Source organism: Lissotriton vulgaris, chromosome 11, assembly GCF_964263255.1.
Source record: "Lissotriton vulgaris chromosome 11, aLisVul1.2, whole genome shotgun sequence".
Lineage (NCBI taxonomy): Eukaryota > Metazoa > Chordata > Amphibia > Caudata > Salamandridae > Lissotriton > Lissotriton vulgaris.
In genome coordinates, this window is record NC_141699.1 from 381733126 (window position 1) to 381760882 (window position 27757).

Genomic DNA, 27757 nt, shown 5'->3' on the forward strand with positions numbered 1-27757 from the left:
TGACCCACCTGCGTGAAAAGAAAACTGTGAGATCACCAAGCAAACAGCGCGGTGCTGGGTGTGCCCGAAACATCCAAGAAATTAGAGAAAATAGCAAATGAAAGGAAAATAAGACACCACTAATAATAATCTATCGTCGTTTTAAATGCCTTAAAGGTGGATTGAATCTGCTCGCTTCACTTCCGCGTGCGATATTTACTAACCACGAGGACAGTCCCATGCAACTGCTGATTGGGCGGCGTCAAAGCAGACCTTTCTGATTGGCTGAATTTTGTAACCCAAGCTAGGCTGCAGAAGGCGCTGGGTCATCCTGGAGCTGGGACCGGAAGTAAGTTTGTAATGACTGCTTCTTGTACCTTGTCTGACTGTTGCAGTAGCTTGGTCATCCTACACCAGGGATCGGAAGTAAGTATAGTTTTGCTGTGATCCCAGCGTTCCGCAGTGGCCTGAGAGGAGAAATCGGCACACTGTAAAAGAGATTTCTCTACTGGAATTTCGGTATGTTACTCAGAGCTCATTGTTATTTATACGTACATCGCTACTGTCATAAAAAGCTGGGGGCAAGAGTAGCCTAACGGTTATTTGTATCTATTTTGTATATGGTCCGGGGGAATCAGAGCACTTTACAAGAGAACAGTTAGCGAACGGTCACAACAGGAGTGAATCGAGCACATCAGGAGTACATTAAATACCAGTGAGCTCTGGTTTAGGAACTTGGAAATAAGCCTCGGCTCAGCAAACAATTGTGGTAAAATCACTTAATTTAATCTTTTAGGAAAATCTGTAAAGTAATCTGGTTCTCATGTAAAGTGCTCTAATACCGTGGGCCAAGTTTTAGTACATAAAAAACTACCTCGAAAGCTGTTGCTTAGTTGGGTATATAATGTTTCTGTCACTTCACAACTGAGCGTATGTCTGTCCACTGGTACCTTATATTTTGTGACTACTTATTGTAGTCATATATGGCAGGTATTCATATAAAAGCCCGTCGGCACTCGGGTAAGAAGATGAGTTCTTCATTTCATGTTAGAATACAGAAGATAGGTCCTTCAGGACTCCATCTCCCTCGAACTCCCTATCTCCCAGCTTTTACTCAACAGCACACACCAACATTCTATTATATCATTCACTCTTCCAGACACCAGCAGGGACTGGGGACCACTAGAATACTATACACTTCCTTTTCTTACAAACAACACAAAGAAAATCCATTCACTTGCAGGTGAAGTACAATCATTCACAATTACTCAGTGTCCAACAATTCTGGCTAAAACATTTACCAAACAACACTATGCAGAGCAAGCACAAAGACGACAACAACAACAAATAGCAGTCACAGAATCTCTGCCACAGTCAAGACATGAGGCTCCCCACATCTAATTTCAGACAAAGAAAGATGACAACAACTAGTTGTGACTAATATTTCACAATACTGTTGCCAAATAGTCCAAGACTTGCAAGTCCATCAAACTCCTCGGATATGAGGCCCTACCACCACATGTGTGCCAACTCACAATGACTATTCATAACATTTATGCACACAGGATTTATGGTCATGCACGCTCAGTGACCTGAAAGCCAGGTAAGGAAACCCATCTGCTTCCTTCAACAAATGGTTTTGTTTCCCCAGCACTCTATTACATCATTCACTTCCAGCATTCCAAACACCGGCTCAGACATAGAGGGAACGGGAATAACTTGGATACTACACCACAGTAACCTCACCAGTGTCTATATATCTAGGGTGGCATTATAACCATGTAATTACACAGAACCTGTACCATTCAGATTGCTTCCTGGTAAGTCCTGCTAACTAGTGGTGCACAGGACGACTTGTGTTCTTAAGTGTTGAGTTCCACCTCGTTAAAACAAACTGGATATGTGATGTATTTACAGAAATACAGCAGGCAAACATTGATACGCCGGAACGGTCATGGCAAAACCTGGATGTCTAGTCATCCTATGTCTACTGTAGCTTCTTAGATGTGTGCATAACTCTGTTGTGACTTCTCCATACACATTTCCACTGTGATTTTATGGTTGTGACTGCTGCCCTGCTGTGCCCTCAAATCTTATTAAATAACTCTATGATCTTCTCTAATCGCAGTGCAAAGGGCCTCTTACTATACTAAGAGTTGCATAGGCAATTGATAAAAGCTCTTCTACAATGAAATTAACACACAAAAATCATCGAACATGACTCTGCCACTTGACCAGATATCAAATAGAGCACAAGGCCAAGAACATGTCATAGCAGAATTCAGTAGGACAGCTTTCTGTGGTGGCAATCCTAGATTTGCGTGGTGAGCATCACATCCTCATTCAGTTGACAAAACTACAAGGCTTTACAAATGCTGGACTGTGTGCTATACAACTGCCAGTAACTTAACACTGGATCATCACTCCTGGGTGTTTGTTTATTCAGACCTTATATCTATGTTTATCTTTTCTGTGACATCAACACAGTCTATATGTGTATTTACTATGACCATGCTGGCAGTAAATATCTTTTTGATGGTCGCATCTGCATGTTTATTTCTTTATTATGACTAAACGTGTGCATCTATACCTTCACTGTAGTCTTGTCGCTATGGATATATTTTGCTGTGAGCTCACGTTTCTGTTTGTGTGTGTGTATATTTTCCACCACTGTCTGCTCTCTGTGTATGTTTACCAAATTATGAGTTCTTGGTACTTTGTGCAGCCATCTGTCTTCATACCTGCAATGCCAAAATGACCATCTTGCAACAGTTCATTATCTTTTCCTCACAGTCTTCGGTACCGTTAGCTTATTGCCTTAAAATAGATTGCCTTTCAGCACTGCTAACTCCTGCTCCACTACTTTATAGTTGATCAACAACGTTTCCCTTCCTTTCATCTGACCTCCTTAATCTATTTGTCCTGTACTGTACTGTACTTGTCTTTCAATCGGCCACACTAATAGCTCCCTTGCAACTTCCACTGGCACTTGCCATCGACCAGTCTTTATGGTCAAAATCCACTTCTTATGGCCGGTTTGTCGAGACACCCTCCTTTCATTGATCTCAAGTTGTACTCTTTCTTGGATGGTACTGTGGGGTCGGGAAACTCTGGCAGTTCAAGTGTCTCTGTTTGTGGGTAGCAACTCAGGGCTGGTCGATCTTTCCTCAGGATCTCTTCTTGGACGTCCACTTCCTCGCGGGTTGTCAATGTCGGAGAGATCTTTTTACAGTGATGTGCATGAAGCGAGTTTCGCTTTCCTTCCACTCGAAGAGCAGTTCGGGTGGTGATCAAGACTTGCCAGGGGCCCGTCCACCTGGGTTCCAGACTCTTCGTCCGCTGGAAGTTCTTTGTCAGTACGATTTCTCCAGACCTGATATCGTGTCCCTGGCCCCTGGATATGTCTGGTTTGGCTTGCTGCACCTGTTGGTGGATAAGGGTTAGTTTGTTCGTCAATTTAAACAAATAGTCGGACATTAATATGTCCGGGGCATCATTAATGGTGGTTGGATTTGGTGCCGCCCAAATTTTCATAGGCCTTCTGAAGACTACTTCATACGGGGTTAATCAGTGTTTGGTTGGGGTGGAGCGCATTGACAGCAATGCCAAGGGGAGGGCGTCGGGCCATTTCAACCCAGTCGTTGCTACTATCTTTGCCAGTTTCAAGTTTAGCGTGGCATTGTGTCTTTCTACCAGGCCCGCTGACTGGGGGTGGAAGACGGCATGGAACTTTTATTTCACCCCCAACCCCCTCAGTATTTTCTGTATTACTTCTGCTATGAAGTAGGGGCCATTGTCGCTCCATAAAATTCTACAAAGGCCGTATCAGGGAAAGAACTTCTTCAGTAATACCTTTGCAGTAGCCAAGGGGATATTCTCATGGGTGGGGTATGCCTCCACCCATTTGCTAAAGGCGCACATGATCACTAGAACATATTTTAGACCATGGCACCTTTCTAGTTGGATGTAATCCATTTGGAGGATTTTGAAGAGGTGGTCAGGGACTCCAAACCCTCCCCGTGGTACAAATGTCCCTTTCCCTGGGTTGTGTTGTAGGCATACTATGCATTGTTGCACTAGGCGTTTTGGCGATTCTGCTATCCTGCCATTATGCCATACCCTGGTGATCAGTTCGGTCATGGGGGCAGATCCTATGTGTGCAGGTAAATGCACCATGGGCAATATGGGGATCAGATAGGCATTGGGTAACAGCCATTTGTTCCCGTCTTTAGTCCTCCAGCAGCCTTCCTCGTCTTTTAGCCCCACCCGTGTCCACTCAGCCAGTTCATCTTGTGTGCCTGTCGTTTGTATCTCTCTTACAGTGGTTCTAGCATCAGTCCATTGTTCTGCTTGTGACCTGGTCACATACATTCGCGTTGTGGTTCTGTTCTCGGCTGTGGCTCGGGCAGTAACGTTGGCTAGTGCATTTCCCTGTCCAATGAGATCTGTCACTTTCTTATGTGCTTGGCATTTAATCACTGCTAGTTGCTTGGGGAGGAAGACTGCTTCAGTCAAGGCAGAGACTAGATCTCCATGCAGGATGGGTGTACCATGTGAAGTCAAGAATCCCCTCTCTCTCCACAGGAGCCCAAAATGGTGAACCACCCCGAAGGCGTACTGGCTGTCGGTGTATATGTTTACTGTCGTTCCAGCGGCTAAAATACATGCTCGTGTGAAGGCAATGAGCTCTGCTGCTTGGGCGGATCGTAGGGCAATGCAGGCTGTCTCTAGAATGGTTCAGGCTGTGGTGACAGCGTGTGCAGCGGAGGTGGTGTCGTCTGGCAGTTGGATGCACGAGCCATCTACCCATAGTTCCCCATCTGGTTCTGAAAAGGCCGTTTCACGGAGATCTACCCTACTCTTTGTTTGTTCGTCAGTCAGTGTCACGCAGTCGTGCAAAGGAGACACTCTAAGGTCGTTCTCCGGTAGGGGTAGCAATGTGGCTGGATTAAGGGTGGTGCATCGTTTCAGAGTGATGTGTGGTGCTAGTAGGGTCAACTCATACCCTGTCAGTCGGGCGCTAGTCCAATGTTGTGTTTTTGTCTGGTTCAGTAGTGTGTCGACTGCATGAGGTACTAACACGGTGATTGGGTTGGAGAGCACTATTCCTTCGCTCTGACGTATTGACACAGCTGCAGCTGCTACAGCCCGCAAGCACGCCGGCAGCGCTCTGGCTACAGGGTCGAGGGTGGCAGAGAAATATGCACAGGGGCGTTGCTTGTGGCCAGGCTGTCCTTGTGAATAGGTATAGAAAAGAATGCGTTTTTGAGATCGATGACGGTGAAAGTGGTAGCAGTAGACGAAATTAGGGTCAGAATGGTGGTGATGTCGGAAATTACTGGATACTGTGGCACTACAATCTTGTTTATCTCTCGCAGGTCGATGATAAAGCGGTAGGCTTTCCCATCTCCCTCTTTCTGTCTCTTTATGATCGGCAAAATAGGACTGTTACACACATTGCTCACTAACTCTTCTACCACCCCTGCCTCTACCAGTGAGTGTATGATTTCTGTCAGTGCTTTCTCACCCTCTGGTAATATCTTGTACTGTGGCACTTTCTGTAGTGTTGCGTCTTGTCGTATTGTCACGTGTACTGGGTCAATCATCATTCGTCCCACGTCTGAATCAGTCCTAGCCCACAAGTGCGATGGTAACGTGTCTAGTAGGGATGTGTCTGTCTCAGAAATAGGATACATATACTGGGAAGGATTATCTCTTTGGTGTTGGGTGTTGTCATAAAAGATGACTTGTACCCCGACCGGCGAACATCTGATAGTCGCACAGAAATGCTTCAACAAATCGAGACCCATAATGGCGTCTGGGGTGTTGGAGGAGAGAAGAAATGTTGTGTCGGTAACATTGTTTTCAAGATTAAAAGGGATCGGTTTGGACAAAGGGTTGGTGGAGGGCGTACCATCAAATCCTATTGAGGTCACATGTGAGCCAGACAAGGGTGCCCTTGGAATCAGTCGTTTGGATAGTGCACTACGTGTTGCTCCTGTGTCTACCAGAAATGGCGACTTTGTGCCCAGGACCTTTGCAGTAACATAAGGGCCTTGCTGATCAACATAGAGCTCGACTGGATCCCTCCCTTGCCCTTGGCTGTCCTATGCAAAGTCGTACGTGTGGTCGTAATCTGACTGTTGGTACTGATTCTGTCTGGGGTGATCAAATGCATTCACTCTTCCTTGCCTTTCTTCGCTAGCGTCATTCATGTACCCTCTCCCACGTCCTCTTCCTCTCTGTCCATTTACTATTTCCCTCTGCCCCTACCAGTTCCTAACAGAACCGGGCATTGGGACTTCCAGTGTCCATACTCTTTACAAAAAGCACATTGATCATATCCTAAGTCCCGACGTCCTGTGTATAGCGTTGATGAATCATTTCTGGGTGGCTGCACTCTAGGGGCATTCCATTGATATCCTCCCTTGTATTGCTCCCTTACTGTATTCACCCCTTGAAGCTGTGCCATCATAACTCTTTCCTTCAAATCCTTCTTTTTCTTTTCAGTGACCCTATCATTTTTATTTTTCTGGTGCTCGTAATACTGGACCATTTGGAGGATGGCCGCTGGTTTAGAGGCTGCCCAACTGCTTTCGCTGGTCTGTAGCTTCTGCGATACTTCCGGCAGCAGCCCTTTATCATAATTCCGCACAAACAAGTGGTGTCCGGTTGTGGTGGACATGTCTTGTCCACTGTAATCAGAGAACACCGATTAGAATCGGGAGAAATACTCCGAAATAACTTGTGGTTTCTGGCGACATGCGGTTACTATGGACCAGTCTATCTTTCTCTCCGGGATCATAGTTTTTACTTTCTGTACTATCTTGTCGGGGAGGTCTAATATAGCTTTTACCGGTTTCTGACCAGGGTTTCGTTGTTTGTCTAGTACACCGAGCTGTTCCCAGGTGTGACCGAGCAGCTCTGTGTGGTCTATCCTCTTAATTTGTTTCCACACATCTGCTGGCAGACATAACCCAAAGAATAAGTCGATGTCAGCAAGCGTCATGATGGTTGATCCCAGGGTGGTACCTAACTCGGTGTAAAATGCGGTGGGATTCTTTCGTAAATCCGGTAAAGATTTACGGAACGTCAGAATGTCCTGTCTATTCCAGGGTTGATGTACCCAATTGTAGACCACCCTTCCTTCAGCATCCTGGTGGTTTATATCGTCGTTATTCCCTTGCCCTCTAGTGGGGATCCAATAAGGGGCAGCTTCCTTTATAGTCATCATGTTATCTGGTTTTTCTGTCGGGAGCCCTGCCATTATAGATGTCTTATCCTTGACTACCCGTTCTTTTTCCATGAGGTGGCGGAATACCTCTAGTGTGTACGAGAAGAGATCCGCCACATCACAGTCATTTCCATCTCCCGTATCTATATTCCTATAAAAAGCCATGAGTCGTTCGGGCCCTACATCTTTGTATTTTTCAAAGCAGTGAGAGTGTGGTAACAGAGACATACAACAAATTGTCGCCTGTGATTCTCGACATAGGAATTGCATATGTTGGTTATGTACTCTTCTATCTCCTTTCTATCTACGAGGGATTTAACTATTTTCTCAATGCCTGCTCGTTCGTCCTTACTCCATCGCGGGACCCTTGGCAACCCTATCTCTTTCGGTTCGACTCCTACTGAGGTGTCTTTTGATGAGGCATTAGGCACAAGAGGCTCGGTCGGCACAGAGGCCGTGTGGACCGAGGCAATGGTGCTACCTTCGGCTATGCTTTGGGGTTCCTGGCGTTGTACTACAGGATGAGTAGGGGCATAAGGAGGTGGCATGTAGATGATCGGTAAGCCTAATAACAAATCATCATCTACTCTTTGTTTTGCTGGAAACTCTGGGGTAAAGAGTTGCAGGTGTTCTAACAGGGTATTGACCTGAAATCTTTGACTCTTGTTCTTTTCGAGCAGTTTCTCTTTCTTTTATGTCTTTTTCTAACTTTCTGCAAGCTAGGTGAGCTGTTTGTCGCATTTCCTTATCTAATCTAGCTTCGTCTCTTTTCTTCCGTTGGGCTGCTTCTCTTTGCCACAAACTGAAGCTATCAAGCATAGTTGGTGTAGTTTTCTTTTGTGAAGGGCTATTTTTAGCGCTTTCATTTTAGCGGGGTCGAGAGATCGCGTCAGTGGCCACTGATTCTCTCGGTCCTCCCTAGTGCGTTTATGTCACAGTTTGCTATAAGCTACAGTGGTTAATCCATATTTTACATACATGTCCTTATTAGGGATGCCCTCCGGTGGTGCCTGATGACTGACCTCTAATAAACGGTCCTGGCCGAATCAATGATCAAATAATCCAGAGAAGATAGGCATGACGTATTTAACGGTCAAAATAAATATCTCACACTCAAGTAGACAAAAAGTCTGCACTACCTATCCTTCGCTGTCTGCAAAGAGAGAGAATTTTCCTATTCGTCGTTGTTTACAAGCAGGGAATGTCTCAAATAACCCAAAACGGAATACTAGTATTCAATCAAAAACAATTCCAAGACAATCAATCAAACAATCAAATAACAGTTGTTTTCTTTCACGACTTTACCCGGACCGTATGGACAGTTCTTTGTCTTCCCCTTCCAGCGCCCGATCGTCCTCTTACTCCGATTTTTCCGGCACTCCTGTGAGGTCCCAGCCAGGACCGTAGGTCACTCGAGAGAGGTCCGTTCGGAACCGGTGAAGTTCAGTTGATCGGCAGCCAGGCAAGGGTCTTTCTCGGGCAGGTGCACTCTAATCGTTTAGAAGTTCACTCCGTCGTTAGGACTTCTCTACCGGACCCAAGTGTCGCTGATGGGCCCCTCGTTGGCCGCCAATTGTGAAAAGCAGAAACTTCTTTTAAGTCTACCAATGATGCTTGGCTGAAACACCTCGGATTCACTTTCTTATATCTACCAAAATAACGAGGCAGACGCTGGAAACTGGAAGACAAGAAACAAGTTTATTTCTCCAGAGGAGAACACATCAACTCGGACACCGGAATGTCTTCGGGAGGTGCTCTAACTGCCTCTCCGTGGCTTGGTCTTTTATACACATTGGCATCCGTTTATTGGTAGGTTAAACATCCTCGGAATTCCCGCCCCAAGCAGGTTCCCACTCAAACCCAGCAGCAGTCGTCCCCCACCCAGATCTAACATGTGATCGCTATCTCGCAGCTGGATATTTCGGCCGGATCAAAAGGGCATGTGGGATCGGTCAGGTCGAAGGGTTCGCGCCATTGATTAAATCAGGCCCCTCTGTCAGGGCAACAAGTCCTGCTGTGTGTGGGCAATAAACTTCTGTCCGCAAGGGCCGGTTCGCGACTGGGACCAGATTGAGCAGCCAGGTGCGGTGAGAGGGGTTATCAGGAGGGCTTGCCCGTGTACGGAGGTTGAAAGGACGAGCGGGTGTAGGGCGGAAAGTGACTCCGGGGCACGGTCATGATGACAAGGTTTTATAACCCCAGCACATTTACCCATGCTTCGTCAGGGCGCTGGGGAGGACAGCGGGATCAGGGTGAAAAATAGGTGACCAGCAAAGTACGAAATGGCCGCGATGTCCAAGATGGTTGCCGCTTAGGCGTATGCAGAGGCTCTCGCTATGCAAGATGGCGCCGGTAATGTTCATGTATGTCACTTTACATTTTCACACTCTTCTCAAGCTCACCCTTTTTGTTGCTCTTGGACATGTTAATCCTGCTAACACCCACTCGTCTTGTCCTTTTGATTCGGAGCCTTCTTCTGTCTTGAAGTTCTCTCCAATCTTTTTATAATTTGAATAACTTAGTTCAAGGTAGGATCTTTAACACTTAAACGTTTCTCTCGTATTTTTAGATTATTAGCTCTATTAATAAACTGATCTCTACTAATCTCCTCATGGAAATTTCTGTATTTGCATGTGTAAGCAAGAATACCTAAAACTAATGTACTGTCCAATATTTCTCCAGGTTGTTGTTCCCTTGAGAAATACTTTGGCTGCTCCACTACACATTTATTTTTTTGCCTTATAGTTTATCCTCGAGTGCATGCATGACTTACACAAATGAACCGTCCTCCTCATCCACATCTTCAGCACACCTGGCCATTGGTTCTGGTAATTCGTACCTAAAATAATATGTCTCAACAACACTTATTTGTAGCTGGTTACAAATAGTTCATCACCTTCCACTTCTAAGTAGGCTTCGAATGTGTCTCTCCAATCCTCCCAGAAGGAGATACTACTGACTCCATAATATTCAACCTTCTTAACCACAGTAATACTTAGGTGGCACGGCAGTTGGTATAACACCCGAGTAAGATCTAAAATTGCACCAAATAAAAATAACTTGAGATAAAGTACACACAGTCGTCAACAGTATGTGGGCTTGTATAAAATTGCTACTTAACACATGTGCCGCAGTCGATAAGTAATTTGTAAACACTTCATTACAGTCACATTCTGTTAACCTGAGCAATGCGTCTTTACCCACCTGAACAACATGCAAGGCCAGGAGCAGTTGATTAAGGTCTGAGAAATGGATCTGAATCATAACATGGCCTGATGCAGCAAACATTTTCCTTGATGCTATGTCTATTATGAGCAATAATTTATTTCCATAGCTTGACAACAAAATGCAGGTTAAGTTTGTTGTCTGTCTGGTAAGTTACCTTAACCCCTCCCCTGCTGGTGACGGAACCACTCTGTCATCAGCCGCGGTCGCGCTGTGCTGATGACGGAGCGGTTCCGTCACAGCCGGCTCGGCACGCCTGCGCGGCGCGGATTCCGCTTCTGCGCTGAGCGTTCCATTGAGCAGGCAGGGCCGTGACGGAACCGCTCCGTCATGAGCACAGTGCAACCGCGGCTGGTGACGGAGCGGTTCCGTCACCAGCATGGGCGCGCCGAGCGCCCTCCCCCCCTGCCCCCTTAGCACTGCGGCGGAATAGCCGCCGCAGTGAAGGTGATTAAAGGAGTTTCATTACAGTGGCATCACAATCACCCAGACATCCACTTGTCAGACTGCTTCAAAACATAAGAGGCGTATAAATGCATCCCCGGACGTGCACACACTTGGTTGACCTTTGAAATAGCATGGCTGAGTAGAAGCACAGCAAAAAGTGTAGTCATTGCCTGCTGAGGTCACGCCTGCAATGTCATTTCCAGAGTTTGACGGTATTTTCCCTTCTTCATGTGGCAGAGCCCCGGGATAACAGCAGCCGGCCAGTCCATAGTTCACCGAACCTCCTTGCATCTAAAGAATGTTGGGGACCCAACATTTCGTCACCATTAAAGCATCCACTATATGCAGGGCATCGGTGGAAATAGGTTTTATTGATAGATGTCTTAGTATCCCTGTGAGTAACTACCTACTTCTCTAGTAGGGCGTCAGTGACTCCTCCAAAATATTCCTGCTACTTTCTACCCTAACTTTTTACCCCTGATCTTCGCGTTCTGACATTTAATGTAGATTGCAAAAACGCGGGCCCAGGTTGGGTTTTCATACAAAAATTCACAGAAGAGCTGCTGCACAATTTTCATGCACAATGCTGCTGTAGCAACACATTTAGAGTTAGCTATGCTAGTACAGTGTAAAGTGAGCACGTAAAGCCTTTGCAAGATTGCAAAAATGTCTTCTGAGCCCATTGTTAAGCAGAGATTTGGAATCGACTGATTTTCCTCTATTTATTCAGTGTAAGTAAAACTCTGTGATTTCATGATTTTTTCAGTCTGTTTTTCACCACTCTCTAATGCGTTTGAGATCTTATATTTTCTCACATCTTTCGTTGTATATATAAAGTACAGCACAGATAGCACCTTAAAATATATGTTGTGTTATACTGCAGCAATAACTGAGAACAGGGTCGGTCGAGGTAATGATTAAATGTTAACTGTTCACCATTTGCCCATACGAATGGAAAGCAAATCCATACTCGTGATGAGAACGGCATGGTGTTGGGTCCTTGCAGTATGCCCTCGTTGCTCATTCTTTATTGAGCCTGCTTTGAAAGCCTCGCATAATGTCAGAAATTTGACAAATGCATGATTGCACAGTTTCAATTTCACAACTAGGAAAAACCAGATTAAAAAATATTTGCATCACAAACGTTCTGCAGAAGTTCATCTCTTTCCTTTTAAGTAACACAGTTGCAACGTTTTTTGTTTAAGACCACTATCGTGTGAGTTGTTGTTTTTTAAATGCACTGGAAAATAAAATAGGCCTTGCTAAAAAGTAGAATTCCTTCATTGGTGAGGAAGCTGTTTCACTTTTAAGTCAGAACTGTTTGCTTTGGCAAGGCTTTAACATCAACATAATGTCACCCAGTGTGCATCGAAATCTCTACAACAGTGAACGTGCCAAGATGCAGGACGGGTCATGAGACAATTTTCAACTAAATTGTAATTTTGTTAAAATATGCCTCATATCCCCTGTTATGTAACATGTATCTGGGGAACTTGCTACCAGGACGGTTTTTGTAGTAGCGCTAGTGGTGGTAGAAGTGTTGTCAGCTTGTTGCTCTTGGGCCAGGTAGGGCTCTTGTGGGACAGGGATGTCATTTATACCTCCTGGATACATCTGGTTGGTGATTGATCTGTGGATTCAGTGTCTGAGAATACCTCGGCTGGCAGCATGAGGCAACCTTTTCCCTGCTCCTCCAATCCTGATTTTCAAGCCCAGTTAGACATCCCCAGTGCACATAAGTGCACACCTACTGTAGGAAATCCACGTTTTCTATGTGGTCACCCGGTATTTTTTGCCTTTTATGGACTCTATATTTTTGCTGTATTTAGAATTGTGTCCACTTTAACGCTGTTAACTAGTGGTAAAGTGCCTGTACTACACCTTTATTCTATAAAGGACAATGGAACCCAATTCAAATGGTCAGGGACCTTGGGTAGTAATGAGTTTTAAACACAATGGTTCCTAAACGAGGGCAATAGACGCAAAGGAAGATGAATATAGACTCAGAGTGAGTACTATATTTAAAACTGTCCAGCCGGATAGGGATAATTTCTAATTTGTAAAGTTAACACAGATAAAATTAAGCGGGACACGAGTCTGCATCCTACTAAGTGTGTATATATAGCACAAACTTAAAACAAAAAATTAAAACAGGCTCAGGCAGAGCGAATGCTTGTATGTTATATATTCAAATAGCACAAGCATAGATGTGTTAAGACACCATTACACATGAGTAAAATCAATGAGAAAAGCTTTTCGATCCCTTTTGAACGTAGTGTTACATGTCTGAATAAAATTGCCGTAAGAAAAGAAATAAGATGCCACTAGGGGACCGCAGCAGTGTGTCCTTTAAGGTAAATGAGAGGCGAAAATTGGCCGGAGGTCCAGTGGGATAAATTACTGATGTGGTAGGGAACCGCGTCCGCGGTCTCAATGCTGAATACCGTAAGCAAGGGTCTCGAGAGATCGAAGGTCCAGTGGGACAAGTCAGTGGTGTGGTAGGGAACCGCATCCACGTGCCACAAGTGAAGACGCACTGATTCCAGCACGTCGCTCACTCTCGGTCCATCAAGACCCTCGCTTAAGGTATTTTGCATTGAAGCCGCGAATGCGGTTCCCTACCACACCAATGACTTGTCCCATTGGACCGTCTGTACACACTTAGTAGGATGCAGGCTTGTGTCCCACTTTATTTTTTCTGGGTTAACTTTACAAATTAAAATGTATCCCTGTCCGGCTGGACAGTTTTAAATAGAGTACTGACTGAGTCTATTTTCATCTTCCTTTGCATCTATTGCCCTTGTTTGGGAATCATTGTGTACTCCACCTTTAACCCGTTGCGTGCTTCAGTCGGCCAACGGCCGTCGCGCGCACTACCTCCGTAGTGCTGCGCACATCCGTTGGCCGACGCGACCCCGCCCACTCATCTAAACTGCCGCACCGCAGTGGAATTGCTGCAGCGGTAAAAGGGTTAAACATGGTCGAATTGGCAAATTACTAATTGGTATATTTAACCTAACTAAAAATGCATAGTATATGGTTCAGAATGTACCCAGGGCCTGCAAGTTAAAGGTTTCTGGTGTAGTGGAGCACCTATTGTACCATCCACTACAGTGTCAGTGCAAACATCACTTCAGGCCTACCATAGTAGCCTGGCTGTAGAGGTGTGTGAAAATAGCAATTCGACCTATCAAAATAAACCTTTTGACAGGTCAAAACCTTGCTTTTAAAGAATAATTAGTCACCCCATGTAGGCCTTTGTGGTCCACAAGGCAGGGTCATAGTATTTTGAAATAGAATATCTAGAAATGTGTGTTAACGTCCTTAAGGTGACAAGCACCTGAATGCTATTTTTCACTGTGGCAGGCCCATCTGTACAATGTAGAAAACCAGAGTACAGCTTAAAATCCTAACACTGTATATCTGGAATAGGACCAACTGGAAAAATAATTGAAGAACTATCTGAATAGTTATTAAAAATCCAATTCAACTGTGAAGTCAGATTAAAAAAAAATATTAAGGAAAAGTAATGTTTAGAAGGTTTCCTTTCCCTGACTAAAATTTCTGGATGCTAATTTCATTGGCTCTCAAACTTATTCCAGCCACTGATCAACATTTGAAAAGGTGTGAAATGCCTCCCAGGAGCAAACAAAAAGCTGACATAAACTGGCAAAGATGACTTCTCTGACCCCTCAGAATATGCAGGGTGGGAACTGTGGGCATCCATTTTGACCTTATGATGTCACATCTTGCTTGAATGTCAAATACTGCTTGAGAGGTCAGCTGGGTTTACATATAACATTTTGGGGGCGCACTTGATAGGAAGGGAAACAAGATGTCAAAACAAATCTGGTGTATCCACTGTCTGATTGTTGGAAAACCTGGAGTCAGTTAAAACAACATTCAGATATTCTTGCACTTTATTTTAAATATTGGACTTAAAACACAAAAAATATATATATATATATATATATATATCATTGAGGTTTAGCCTCTAGTATGTGTGGAGGACTTATCCGTATTATATGATTTTTCATTCGCAATTGTTTCTGCATGGGTGTAGCACGATTTAAGTTTGTAAAATTGTCTACACAAAACCACCCATATAGAACTGTTGTAGTAACGCACCAACATTATGAGGTCTTTTTGTATGATGTTTAGTTGACATATCCTGCATTGATCATGTGTCCTCCGCCAGTGACAAGTATTGAAAAACATGTATTTAACTGGGCTCAGTTAAATAGGTTAGTGTAACGATAGGGTATATTAATATCTTCAGCAGTTCTGAATTTAAATAGGGAGAAATGGTATGAATAAAAATCTCTGAGAAAAAGACTACATAAAAATTATAAATAAAAATAAGAATTATTTTTGAGCACACGTCACTTTTGGTAATAGATGTGGATAGAATAATTAGTATTAAGTCAAATGTATCTATTTTTGTAAGGTGGTTAGAGATGATAAAGCAATATCACTAGTGGATGTTAATATTAAACAACACGAGAATGTATTAGGGTTGGACACAGGACAGACATTATAAACTTAATAGATGCACTGTATTTACATAGTCATAGGGACCAATTATTCTGGTCCTGTTATCAATTTATGAATAGGTTGCAAATGAGGTACTTTAATATAAGTGTTTTAGCTTGATAATTTATAATTTGATGCACTTAACAAAAATATCCCTTTGACATTATAGCTTGTAGTGTTTATATGTGTGCATCTTTACAGGCATGTATAGTATGTATATATTTTATAGGTATTATGTTTTTATATATTTTATATATATATCAACACAATAACACATTTCATTTAAGTGTTATTCTGTTTTGCCACTGTATTTTACAGTTATTGTCCCCCTTTACAATATGTTGTTCATTCCCATTGGTGTTTTTTTTCATCCAATCAATATTGAGCACTTGCACTTTAAATAAGTTACTTTCACTCACTTTCGCTGTCATGTGAGCAAGGCACAGGGGTGCCGAAACGTCATGAAATCGACAGGCGAATAAAGATCTGAATGCCGAAAAACTTGGTCCGTGCTTGGTGTATCTGTGCCGGCTGTGATTGCTACGCGCGGTGTATACTTTGGTTTTGGATATATTATATATATATATATATATATATAATGTGTGTGTGTGTATAGGAATTCTAGGTAATTTTCAAAATGTCCAATAATATCACTTCTAGTGTAGGAGTTGGATTTTTTGGCTCTGCTGGACATGCTACTAACTAGCTTTGCCTCAATCATCGTTGCCTTCCAATCCACTGTGCACTATTCTACTGGTTTAACACCTTGGCCGTGGTGGTAATTCCGCGGCGGCGCTGGGGGTAGGGGGGTTGCGCGGCGCCACCATGCTTGTGACGGACCACTCCGTCACGAGCCACGGACGCGCTGTGCTCATGATGGAGTGGTTCCGTCACGGCCCCGCCCGCTCATTAATTCACCCGCGCAGGCAGGGAATTGATACCGCATTGGCGGAGCGGCCGCGGAGTGACGGAACCACTCCATCATGAGCACAGCGCGCCCGTGGCTCGTGACGGAGTGGGTCCGTCACTAGCAATGAACGGGTTAATTGAACTCACTGTTACAATTTGGGGAAAAGGTCCATCAGCTGGCGTTTCCTCCTTTTTCCATAGGTACCATCATTTATTCACAATAGGATAGCAGAATATAAACTAATTTAAATAAATTTGCTAGTTGCAATCAATGCTTTGTGATTTAGGATTAGTAAAAAGTTACTTCAAAAGGAATGTTTTATGCTCAACCCTCACTATGCTACATGTCCTGGACCGGAAGAAAAAAGTCACAGCCCGTATCTAGTCATGCACCATGCTGCGTTCTCTGGCTTTCACAGTATAGGAGTTGAGAGAAAATGTTCATAAATCAGTATTTGTATTGGTTGTTTTTCACTTGCTCTTGAGTATATCAAATAATCAAACAAAATATTACCACATTAACAAGTGATCAGGGAGTTGAGAGCACACGTACAGTTGACTACTGTATCAAAATTTTATTTTAGGATCACTGTCTCAGAATCCGTGTTATTCTGGAGCCCAGAACAAAATGTGATGGACCTATTAGTTGCCTAAGTCTCACCTTGGATTTAAGAGGATGGAGTAAGCTATAGCAATGATGATATGCATCAATTACATTGTCTGTTCTTATGAAAGTCAAGGATTTTAATACGGTGGTAATAATAGTTAGCGTGGAGGAGCCTTTGTCCCTTCTCCTGTGGCAGAGTGTTTCTTCCAGGCACTATACTTGTCCTTATCACTATACCACCACTTCACAGCTGGCTACAGAGGTTTGGTTTTAATTCACCTTCTCACAGTGCTTTGCCAGATCCCAAATCTCAAACACAAATGTGTCCGTATGCAGACAGCCTCGGAATAGTTTCTAAATTCAATAAATAGAGAAACACTTCTTTTTTTTTTATTTCAGTAATTTTTTATTGAAAATAAAGAGCATATTTAGAGAAGTGTAATGATCAGGTATTCCTATTCACTGCAACCTGTGATTACTGAAGTTGTAGTGTACCGCCTCAGTGGCCGCACACCTGAGGTGTAGGTGATCACTGAAGCAATTGCAGTTGATGTGCAGAGAAGAGGGTCCGACAGCTTTTAATCAGGACAAGCAGACTTCTTTTCCGAACAGTTAGAGGGAACATTTGGGAACGTATTCTCAGTCATGGGAACTGTTAACAGAAACTGCACTAATAAGCTAATAATACCCACCACCACCAGTATAATATAAATACTGTGCATATGTTACCACTTACATTTAGCTTGCTTATTTTGCAGTTTGTAAGCTTGCAGTTGTTCCACAAGCAGTTGGTTGAAAAATAAAATGAGGAGCTTGTGGTCGAAAAGGGATACGATTTTTACTGTTTTTCATTTTTCAGGTAAGGAGATGATCTCCTAAGGAAGGCCTTCAATGAGATGGAGCAAGATTTCTGTGATATTGATCTCATTAAATGTCGCTTTTTGTGTGTCCATTTTTAGGTCTCGTGGCGTTACAGCGCGTTAGCGCTGTCCGCCAGAGATCTATTGTCGCTGGGTCTGCTTCCCAGGAGACAGCACCTGGCCACGCGCATTTGCTCTTCAAGGAGGCGATCGGAGCAGGCCACGCGCTCGCGAACGCGCTCGCTGTGGCCAGCTGCTGTCTCCTGGGAAGCGCAAACCTACACAGGCACACTTCCCCCTGCACGTATGCGCACAAACAGAGACACACACACGAGCGCACATACATGCACGCACACATACAGAGACCCCCCCGTCGCACACACACACGCTCGCACACACAAGCGCACCGCCCCCCCGTCCCACTTACCGCCAATCCGGTGTTCTGTAGGCTCTGCGAGGCTCTCCCTCGGGCATGGGAGCCCGCGTCACCGTGAATTATGTCCGCCCTCCAGCGCGTGGAAGATCCGAGGCCGGGGCCAATGGACTCCGAGAACTAGGCTGACGTCACAGCAGCCCTCCCCGCCGCCTCCGCCGGACGACTCAGACTGCTATTTGAGCCGTGAAACCCCTTGCACTGTTCCTGGTAACTCGTAATGGTATGCAGGGAGTGCTGACCCTTCAAAAACAAATTACATTACAGGAAGTGTGTTATTATTTAGTTACGCTTATGAGGTGCTGCGTAGTATTACATCCGGCCGCAGCCATCTTAAAGCTGATTTGGGCATGTCTTTGCGCCTGCCCTGTGCCCCTCTGCCGACTGTAGCCACTTAATGCCCGGGGCCCTACAACATGCCGCCTGTCACAAGAGATTTGGCTGATCTGGGCGGGGGAGAGCTCGCTGCCCCCGGGCTCCTATTAGCCTCAGCTGTGGCACTGCAACAGGTTACGTTCGTTGCAGCCGGAGCAGGGAATGAACCCACTCAGCCACCCAGCCTGCAGGAGCGCGCGGACATGAAGAGCACGTGCAGGAGGGCAGGGACGTGCACTCCAGCGGGGGCCTCCGCAGGCTGATTGATGCCCGTCCAGCGCAAGACTGGCGTTGAGAGGCGCTGCAGGAGTGCTGTGAGGTACAGCGGGAGCAGCAGGTCCAGGCAGTTGTCCTGTGAGGTACGTAAGTGGAGGAGGTTTTAGATCACACAAAGCGTGGAAAGCGAGTAGCACCGTGAGGTAGAGATGGTAACGAGGCAACCTCCAGGGAGGTGTATGATAGAGGCCGAGTTGTGTAAAGACGAATTACGCAGAAGATAGAGCCGAGAAGCGCAGCAGTAGCATGTTGTGAGGTACAGCGGATGTCAGGTATATGCAATTGTCCTGTGGGCTGCGCACAGGGAGCCTGTGCTGTGATGCACACGATGCAGCACTGAGCGGTACGGTGGGTAACACTCGGAGGATAGCGCCGAGAGGCGAGCAGGAGCAGCGCTGTGAGCAGCAGGGTCGTGTACAGGGGCAGCACTCTGAGGTACAAAGGGAATACCGAGTGAGGTACGTACACTGTGCAGCAAGGTACACAGGGTGTGCGGCACGCAGCCAGTAGCATCTCTGGGCTCTGTGAGACCTGATTTTAGAGCAGCTGTTGGAGCCTTTGTCAGTCTGTCTGGTGCTCAGTCCGTGTGTCCATCGCCTTATCTCTTACAGTCACCTCTTTTTTCTTTACCTCCCATCAATCAAACATCGTGCTTCGGGCCCCCCTCTCTCCTCTTGTCTCTGCTCCTCGCTCTGTCTCTGCCTCTCACCCCGTGGGCTCCTCTGTGTGTCTCACTACCTCGGGCGCCCCCTGTCTCGCGGTCTTATTTACCATCTGTGCCTCTAGCTAAAGCACCCTGCAAACACACCAACACAAATAACATAACGTAAAAACTAACATAACATGCGTATTTGTTAAGCATACGTTCACCCTTGGTATCTTGGCGCTGATAACAGATGTTTATAGTTACCCAACTCAATGAGACTCATTTTATCGTCCTCGGAAGGATGAATTGCTCATAAGCAACAGCTAACCATTACAGCTAACCATTCACAAACAATGTTTATATACCAATTGCAAATTAAAAAAATTTAATGCAAAGCATTGTCATTTACAATGCCAGTAACTCAAACTTTAATGCTGCGAGACCTATTGCATTGTAAATGCTTGTTAAACATTATATTTAAAAAAAGATAATGAGTGGAAGCATTGCACACTGCATGTATATTTCAGAAAGTAAGAAATGAAGGTCCTGAATGGTAATGTGTCATTGATCTCATTGCTCTTTTTTGTTTGCAGCATTGATCACCATGGCGTCGTACTTTGACGAGCATAACTGTGAGCCAACCGACCCACAGGAGCAGTATCGACGAAATGCCCTGCTGGAGCTAGCCAGGTGGGTCCATGCACTGGTTAGACTAGGGGGTGCAGAGTTGACACTTACAGCCAGTGCTGAATTTGAGCCAGTGGGGCCACCACCACTCATTTTTGGAGACCAGCCCTTATTTCTCCTAATTGGACATTTCCTGGGACCAAGAGAGGGAAAAACACACAAAGCTAAAAGACCGAAAACATGTTGCAAAGTGAGAAAGTAGGACCGTAGAAGGGCCAGCGAAAGGGGCAAAGAGTGCCTGGTTTTGGATTAAAAGTTATCAGGTGGTTTTAAAGGTACGCAGCCTTGGTATTCTTTATGCTGACATTTAATTGCACTGGCCATGGTCTTCTGAGCAGAGGTTTGGGTGCAGGCACTCATTCTTTTAGAAATTAAGCGCTGCTTACAGCACCAACTTTGAGATAGATTGTTCTCAGGATTTATACACTGAGCATGGGCTCAGGTCATTGGAGAAACAAAGATAAGGGCAGTATGTAGAAAGCTGGCTCTGTATAGGGTGTACCAAAACGAGGTACATTGTGCAGAGAGTCCAGGCAACCCTTATTGGTTTACGGAGGCAAAAATGATAACCCTAAATGTTCTCTTATGTAATGGTGTAGGCAAGCAGTTTAGGCTTATCAGGGGATAGTGATAAGCATTTGTTGTACTCGCAGGCAATAAATGAGACGCACACAAGAATAAATCCAAAACCAATTTAGAAAAACAAGTTGTATTTTTATATACATTTTGATACCAAGAACCAAAGTACCACCAGCAGTTACTCATTACCTGTCCTGGGGCATCCGGGTGCAGAGGTGCTGGTCGGTTTGTAGCTGTGTGCACTATGCCGGTAGAAAATAAAAGAGGGGGGCCAAAAAACAGGATGCAGAGGTGAACTTGGGGACAGGTCTGGGAGTTCTCAACAGGCGGCTCAGGTAGCACGGGTCTTAGGAGCAAGGGGCTACAGCCCGTTCTCGGGACCCGGGGCAGGCGCTCGGGTGCAGAGTGAATAGGTAGGCTGGGCTATGTGCATTAAAGGCCTTCGCAATTGTTGGTCTCTCCGGTTCAGGGTGCAGAAATCAGGACAGCTGGGTCACTGCGGAAGTGGATCGCTGACGTCCCTGGTTGGCTGTTTGGTCTCTGTGCGGTTAGAATCACGACTGGACTTAAACAGGCCTGGGGTGCTACAAGGGGCCTGGTACCTTGGGTATTGGTGCTGTGCTGCGTTGATCGGTCCTGGTGTCCTCCCACTCGGTGGTGAGACAGATCTAACCTTCAGGAGCACAGATACGTCTTCCTGGGTGGCTGCTGTATTGGGCTAGACGGGGAGTTGCAACACAGTAAACCGGACTTCATTGGTGCCTGCAGACTGCAGGGGAGTAGCACCTGTACTCCAAAGGAGATTGCTGTCCGTTTGCAAATGACTGGAGGTCTACCAGGGTTCTTGGCACATGCACAGCTGCAGGATGAGTTACTTAGTCAAGATTGCCAAGACTGGTGCAGGCAGGCAGTGTGTGGTGGCAAAAGTCCACAGCAGTCTTCAGTTCTCTTTTTATCGTGGCTCTTCTTCTGAATCTATCAAATGATGTTCCTGGCTTCAGGTGTGCCCCTAAATACTCAATTTAGGAGTGTTATGGGGAGTAACCGGTAGTAGCTAATGGGCTGCTTATCGTTAGGGCAACTACACCCTCTATATGATCACTTCTGGTGGGAAGGGGGAATAACCGCGACCCAGTAAGCCTAATTCGACCAAAAACCAAGATGGCGGAATTCTCGTTTTGGTGTTCACATCTGGGAGCTCACTTTAGGGGTGGTACTAGCCTGATAGGGAACAAGCCTCCTAACTAGCTAGTTTTCCCACCCGCTCTGGTGCCAAATAAGCCTCCAAGAAGGTGGTGCCTTTTCCCAAGCCTGGGGGAAGCCGAGGCCGCATATCAAAGGTGGCAGAGTCCTTTGAAAGCTCCTGCCTTGTTATGCTGATTTCTTCGCCATCTTGCTTGCTGAAGGTGACAACACCCCCGGCCAGAGCAGGCATTGTTTCTGCCCTCAGAGAGCATGCGCTCCCACCTGCAGTGGGTCAGAAACTTGTAAGTGGTGGCAGGCTGGTCTACACCAGTCCGTCAATACACTAGAGGTCAGTAGTTTTTCAGGGGGCACCTCTAACGTGCCCTCTGGGTGCATGCATAAATATACCCACCACTGGAATCATTCTGGTCTTATTAATATGCAGGGCCAGACTGAGAGTGCAACCTGGCCCTGGCAATTGAGTCGGACCTGCCATAAGAGGGAGGGAGATGCCATGTCCTGTCTTCACTTTTCTCTGCACTCTGACTGTGATGGGGGGTCCCTTAGGGTGGCACAATACATGTTGGACCCTCTTTAGTCTCCAATGCCCTAGGTACCAGGGGTACTAATTACTAGGGACTTACAGGGGGTGCTAGAGGTATTGCCAATTGAGGGAACAATTGTACAGTTTAATGGAAAGCTATCTGGCACTGGGGACCTGGATAGCAGGAACCCAGTGCACTTCAGTCAAAATTGCATCAAATACCAGGCAAAAATTGGGGGTGACCTTGTAAAAAAGTGGCACTTTCCTACACAGGACGGCTACATAGCAAGGACTTGGAGTAGAGCTGTGCCCTACACATGGGCATAGAGGTTTGGTTAGAGGAAACTATGTAGGAGTGAGAGAAGGAGCAGGGGGAAGGGCATATAATTGCAGTCTCAGCCTGAGACACTGACCACTCTTTCTTGGCTTCCCAACAGGGTAGGTGGCAGTGTGAATTTTGTTGTGAATATCTGTCCTGTGCTGCAGCCGTTGGTTCTGGAAACCAACATGCACAAAGATGTATTTTTACTATTTACCACTTCTCCTTTCTCTCTTGCAGTAGCCCTTCTAAATCAGTGGTTTTCCTTTTTCAGATCGCTCTTCAATGGAATGGATTTTGAGGATGGTCCAATGGATTTTGTGGACTGGGATCACAGGTTGCCACCTCCTGCGGCCAAAGAAATAGTCGAGAGTCTTCCTACAGTGGCCATAACCCCGGCACAGGCAGGTAAAGGATACCAATCTCTTCCTCCGATTCATGCTGCTATGCACAAAACATGAATACCTGAGAGCGCTGCATTCTTTTATTACCAAATCTTCGAGGGACCCATCTGTGCTCTCTGCAACCCATCTCTCTTAACCATGGGTTCCTCTCATGCAGTCGATAGAAAGCCCGACCCTGACATCTGTGACCTATAGAGAAGGAATCCCTTCCTGCAGATCCCAAAAAGTGCTATCTGACTTGCTCGAAATAGGTACCCACTTTCTTGCAGTGACTAGAGACCCAACATTGCAACCCTTCACTCTCTTTTCTACAGTAAATAGAAAACCACAAGACTGCCATTCCTGACCTGTTGCCCAAGAGTCAGTACCATTTTGGTGCAGTGACCAGAGAGCTCCATTTAGCTTATCAGTGACTCATCACTTCAGAAAGATGTTCCTTTTTCCGCAGAGACTAGAGGGCCTAATCTCTGCAATCCACCACCCCAGCAAGGGACTTCTTTTCCTGAGCAGAAGAGAAAGATTTGCTCCTGCCATCTGTGAGCCCTCACTCATAAGCAGGTATTCCTTTTCGCAGTGGGCCATGCTGGTGTCATTTAGACCTCACTTTGACATGATCAAGGTGTAAAATGTATTCTGCCAATTACACCCTTCTCACTTGGTCCCATGATCAAGGTGTAAAATGTATTCTGCCAATTACACCCTTCTCACTTGGTCCCGTGATCAAAGTGTAAAATGTATTCTGCCAATTACACCCTTCTCACTTGGTCCCATGATCAAGGTGTAAAATGTATTCTGCCAATTACACCCTTCTCACTTGGTCCCGTGATCAAAGTGTAAAATGTATTCTGCCAATTACACCCTTCTCACTTGGTCCTTTCCTACAGTAGTGCCTAGGTATATTGAGACCTAGCTGACCTCCCAAGCTTTCTTTATGTAAGTTTAAAGGTGGGTCTAGGGTGACCAAGGACCTTTTTGTAAGCAGATGATCATCTGGTTCTCCTCCTGATGTGCGCCCTCTCTGTAGAAGACATGTGAGGACCCCCGCCTTTCCAGGCAAAATTGTTGAACTAAGCCAGAAAGAATGTAGGCATCCCATATCGTAGTGGCTACCAGTGACTCAATTTAAGTGTTTACTGTGCAGACTGCCTTTGAGATTTGCAGTACTATAGAGAAGAGTACATGGGTCTTGTTTTGGACTTGTAATATTGGACCTATTGAACAAATATGGACCTATTGAACAAATATGGAACAAATGTAATCGCCTAATGCCCTTGTAATGCTTTGAAACCGGCATCCAGCCATAAAATAGCTGTTATGTTCCTTTGTTTTTTCTGTTCTATGGTTTTCTGCCATGAATCGCATTTTTTAGTCACATGCATTTTCTAGATTGAGCGATGAGTGCTTTGTGGAGATATTGTGCCTGGTGAGATCTGTGCTTTTCTATTTACTGCTTTGGCGTGTCTTTTTTCAACGAAACAGATAAAGGCCTGAAGTGTCCCGTCTGTCTGTTGGAGTTTGAGGAAGAGGAGACCGTGAAAAAGATGCCTTGTGAGCATCACTTCCATTCTGCCTGTATCCTGCCTTGGCTAGGAAAGGTAGGAGCTTCATTGTAACCTACACTTAGTGTCAGCACATGTTTAAGACCAGAAGGGAAGGGACACTGATCCCGCCAAATGCAGCATATGCCATGCCTTCTGCAGAAACGCCGTAGGGGTGTTCATCTTGTGAAATGAAGGCGTTCCCCACACCTGCAGGCCCTCCAATTCTACGCAGTAAAATGTGTTTTGCTTTGACCCGCTATCTCCAATACGTGCCTCTGTATGCACTCGCCATAAGAACCCATGGCTACATACCAGTGACCCCTTTCACACCCCAGAACCACTCGCGCACCATGGCATGACTGTACCCCAGGACCCAGTGCCCTATGGTTCCAAACCACGGAGCCCATAACCATCTCAAACCCAAACAACCCTCCACTGCCCTATGCCACAAATTCAGGGTCCCATACACACTGCAGTACCCAACACCACTGACCGTATGACATACCACAACCCAAGAGCGGCTTGCTCCCTGGGGTCCATGATTCATACGCTGGCTCCATAAACACCTCCTACCCTAGGGCTTTCCAGCAACCCCAACTATCCCAGTGCCTAACCTCATCATAGGCCTCAACCACACATGTACTTCCCCAAAGCCCAATACCGCAGGACCCAGTCTCACCCCAGGGCTTCTTACTTTAGACTCGACTCTCACACCGGAATATGCTCACGCCCTATAACCAACACATTGTTGCCTTATACTGCACGTCCCTGCCAATATTGCATGTAGAGATCTCGTACTGCACCCCCTTGTCCTATACTGCCGTCTCAGTTGACATTGCATGACACAGGGCTGTACCATTCCACAGGGTCCTGACCACATCCCTGACTGGTACTTCAGAAACCCACACCGCAGACCCATACATTCACTGATTGTTTTTAGAGGCCAGGCCTCAGACAGGCCCTTAAGTTAAACATCAAGCAGTCCATCTGATCGCAGTTATGACGCTGGGTTCGTTGTAAGAAGATTTTATGGCAAATGCTTTTGCAAAGGGTGTTGATCTCCAATTATATCTTACAGTTTGTTCTTGTTGCAGACTAACTCCTGCCCCCTGTGCCGGCATGAACTATTAACAGACAATGAAGAATATGAGGAGTACAAGAAGGATAAGGTAATGTAGGAACCCTCTCTACCAGCGCATTTATTTGTCTTAAACAAGGGTGGTGGAGAAATACTGAAGTAAGATTAAGGGTTCAAGCAGAAAAGAGCTTAATAGAGACCTGGAGAAGGTAAGAAGGGAAGCGAAGGATGAACTAAACTGCATTAAAGCAGGAATTGTCGAGAGAGAGAGAGAGTAGGGAAAGGAAGCAGAGGCATAACCTGCTCTGAAGAGCTAGAGAATAGGACAGGCGCCATTGAAGAAAAGAGCAAAGCAGTAGAAATGGAGAAATTATTGAGAAGACTGGGAGGACATCATGGAGAAAAGGGCTCCCAAAAAGGAAGAGGAGACAAAAGGCTTAAGAACTGATGTGGAAAAAAGAGATGAGGAAAGTAGGGGCACGTAGAAGCTACTGAGAGGAGAGGAATTAGAAGACAGAACTTTTAAGATTAGAGAGAGCGTGAAGTGCCAAGGAGAAGAACATAGTGGGCAATACCAGGAGTTTACTGATTACTGAAAGGAGCAGTAGAAAATAGGAGCTCCTAAAAACAGACAGAGCAGGAAATGCTGAGGTGGGAGCTGAAAGAGAGTGTGTGAACTTATGAGAGGGTAAGCCTTTGGAGAGCTGGAACTGCTGAAGAGTGAGATGAAGAGGACAGGTTCAGAGAGTGTACTGGCTGCTGAGCAGTGAGCGGAGAAAACTGGGTTGGCTTGGTTGACTAGAAATAACAGACCTACTCCGCCTTTTCAGTGACTTCAGCTTCTTGATGACTTACAGGTGCGGAGGCAGCAGCGCGAGCACCGTCTAGAGAACCTGCATGGTGCAATGTACACGTGACACATCTGGATGCGTATTTCCTTCCATCTGAGGCCTTCTCACCTTATGACCATCAGTTAACTCTGTGAAGACCGTGCCTACACACCCCAACACCGGGCTGACCATGTCCTCTCTTCTCACTGGTGATCAGATTTCATCAACATGAATTTACTCAAAAGCTCAGAGCAGGCCTTACCCTAAATGTTCACTAGCAGCAGGAGGACTTCCACAGTGAGTTTACATTGAGGATATATGAGTTTAAATTATGTCTCCCTGTGTGTTGTTAGGTGTTCAGTCTTTTTCTCCACTGTGGCAGAGCCTCTATTTGTCTGTTGATCAGGACGTCTTGCCATGGCCGTAACAAGCAATCGCAAGTAACAACATGGCATTCCTAGATCAAAGTTGTGTTTGCTGAACCCACAATTTAAACAGACCACTTTGAAACTACGGATTTTCAATTAAATGGACCAAAAGTTTTCTCCTTAATTCTGGAGTACGACACCTACACACACGTGTGTCACTGAGTGTGTTTGATGTGAGTTTATTTCCAGTGACAATGACGTTTTAAAAAGTTAATGCAAACAACAATAACGTTTTTCTTAATTAAATGTTCATTGATATTTTAAAGAGTAGCAGCCTGATTCAGTGGATATTAGTTGTTCCTAAACTTATCAATTGTGTCAACGTGTGTTGAATCCTGGAACACGATGAAGGAAAAGAAATATGTTTACCAAACATTTATTTATTTGGTGCCTTTCAAATATGCACTTAACTTTTTTATTTTTTTTAAAGTACCTCCGATTTAGGTTTGGCACTGCACTCACAAACCGTATCCAATGTTTATGACCTCACAATAGTTAAATCAACCATTATCAACACCTAAAAGCACAATGTAGTAGCAACCCATACTGTCATGGGCAATGAGTTATATAATCGCATCTGTAACATAATGTACAACATTTGTAATTGCAATTCTGACATCTTGGATGAGGTCATGAGC

At 45.3% G+C, this 27757-nt stretch overlaps 1 protein-coding gene across 3 annotated transcripts; it reads left to right on the forward strand.

Annotated features, from left to right (window-relative positions):
• The first annotated feature begins 295 nt into the window (after nucleotides 1-295).
• Nucleotides 296-27386, forward strand: RNF181 (ring finger protein 181). 3 transcript variants are annotated; one of them, XM_086943377.1, is made up of 6 exons: nucleotides 296-328; nucleotides 20118-20214; nucleotides 23113-23246; nucleotides 24722-24837; nucleotides 25878-25952; nucleotides 26719-27386. In XM_086943377.1, exons 2-6 carry the CDS (start codon nucleotides 20129-20131, stop codon nucleotides 26776-26778), a joined length of 471 nt encoding a protein of 156 aa, XP_086799503.1. In that variant the 5' UTR covers nucleotides 296-328; nucleotides 20118-20128; the 3' UTR covers nucleotides 26779-27386. The 3 variants fall into 3 exon arrangements, with proteins under 3 accessions (XP_086799503.1, XP_086799501.1, XP_086799502.1); XM_086943375.1 differs by having other exon boundaries at nucleotides 308-498; XM_086943376.1 differs by having other exon boundaries at nucleotides 316-405.
• Nucleotides 27387-27757: the final 371 nt, after the last annotated feature.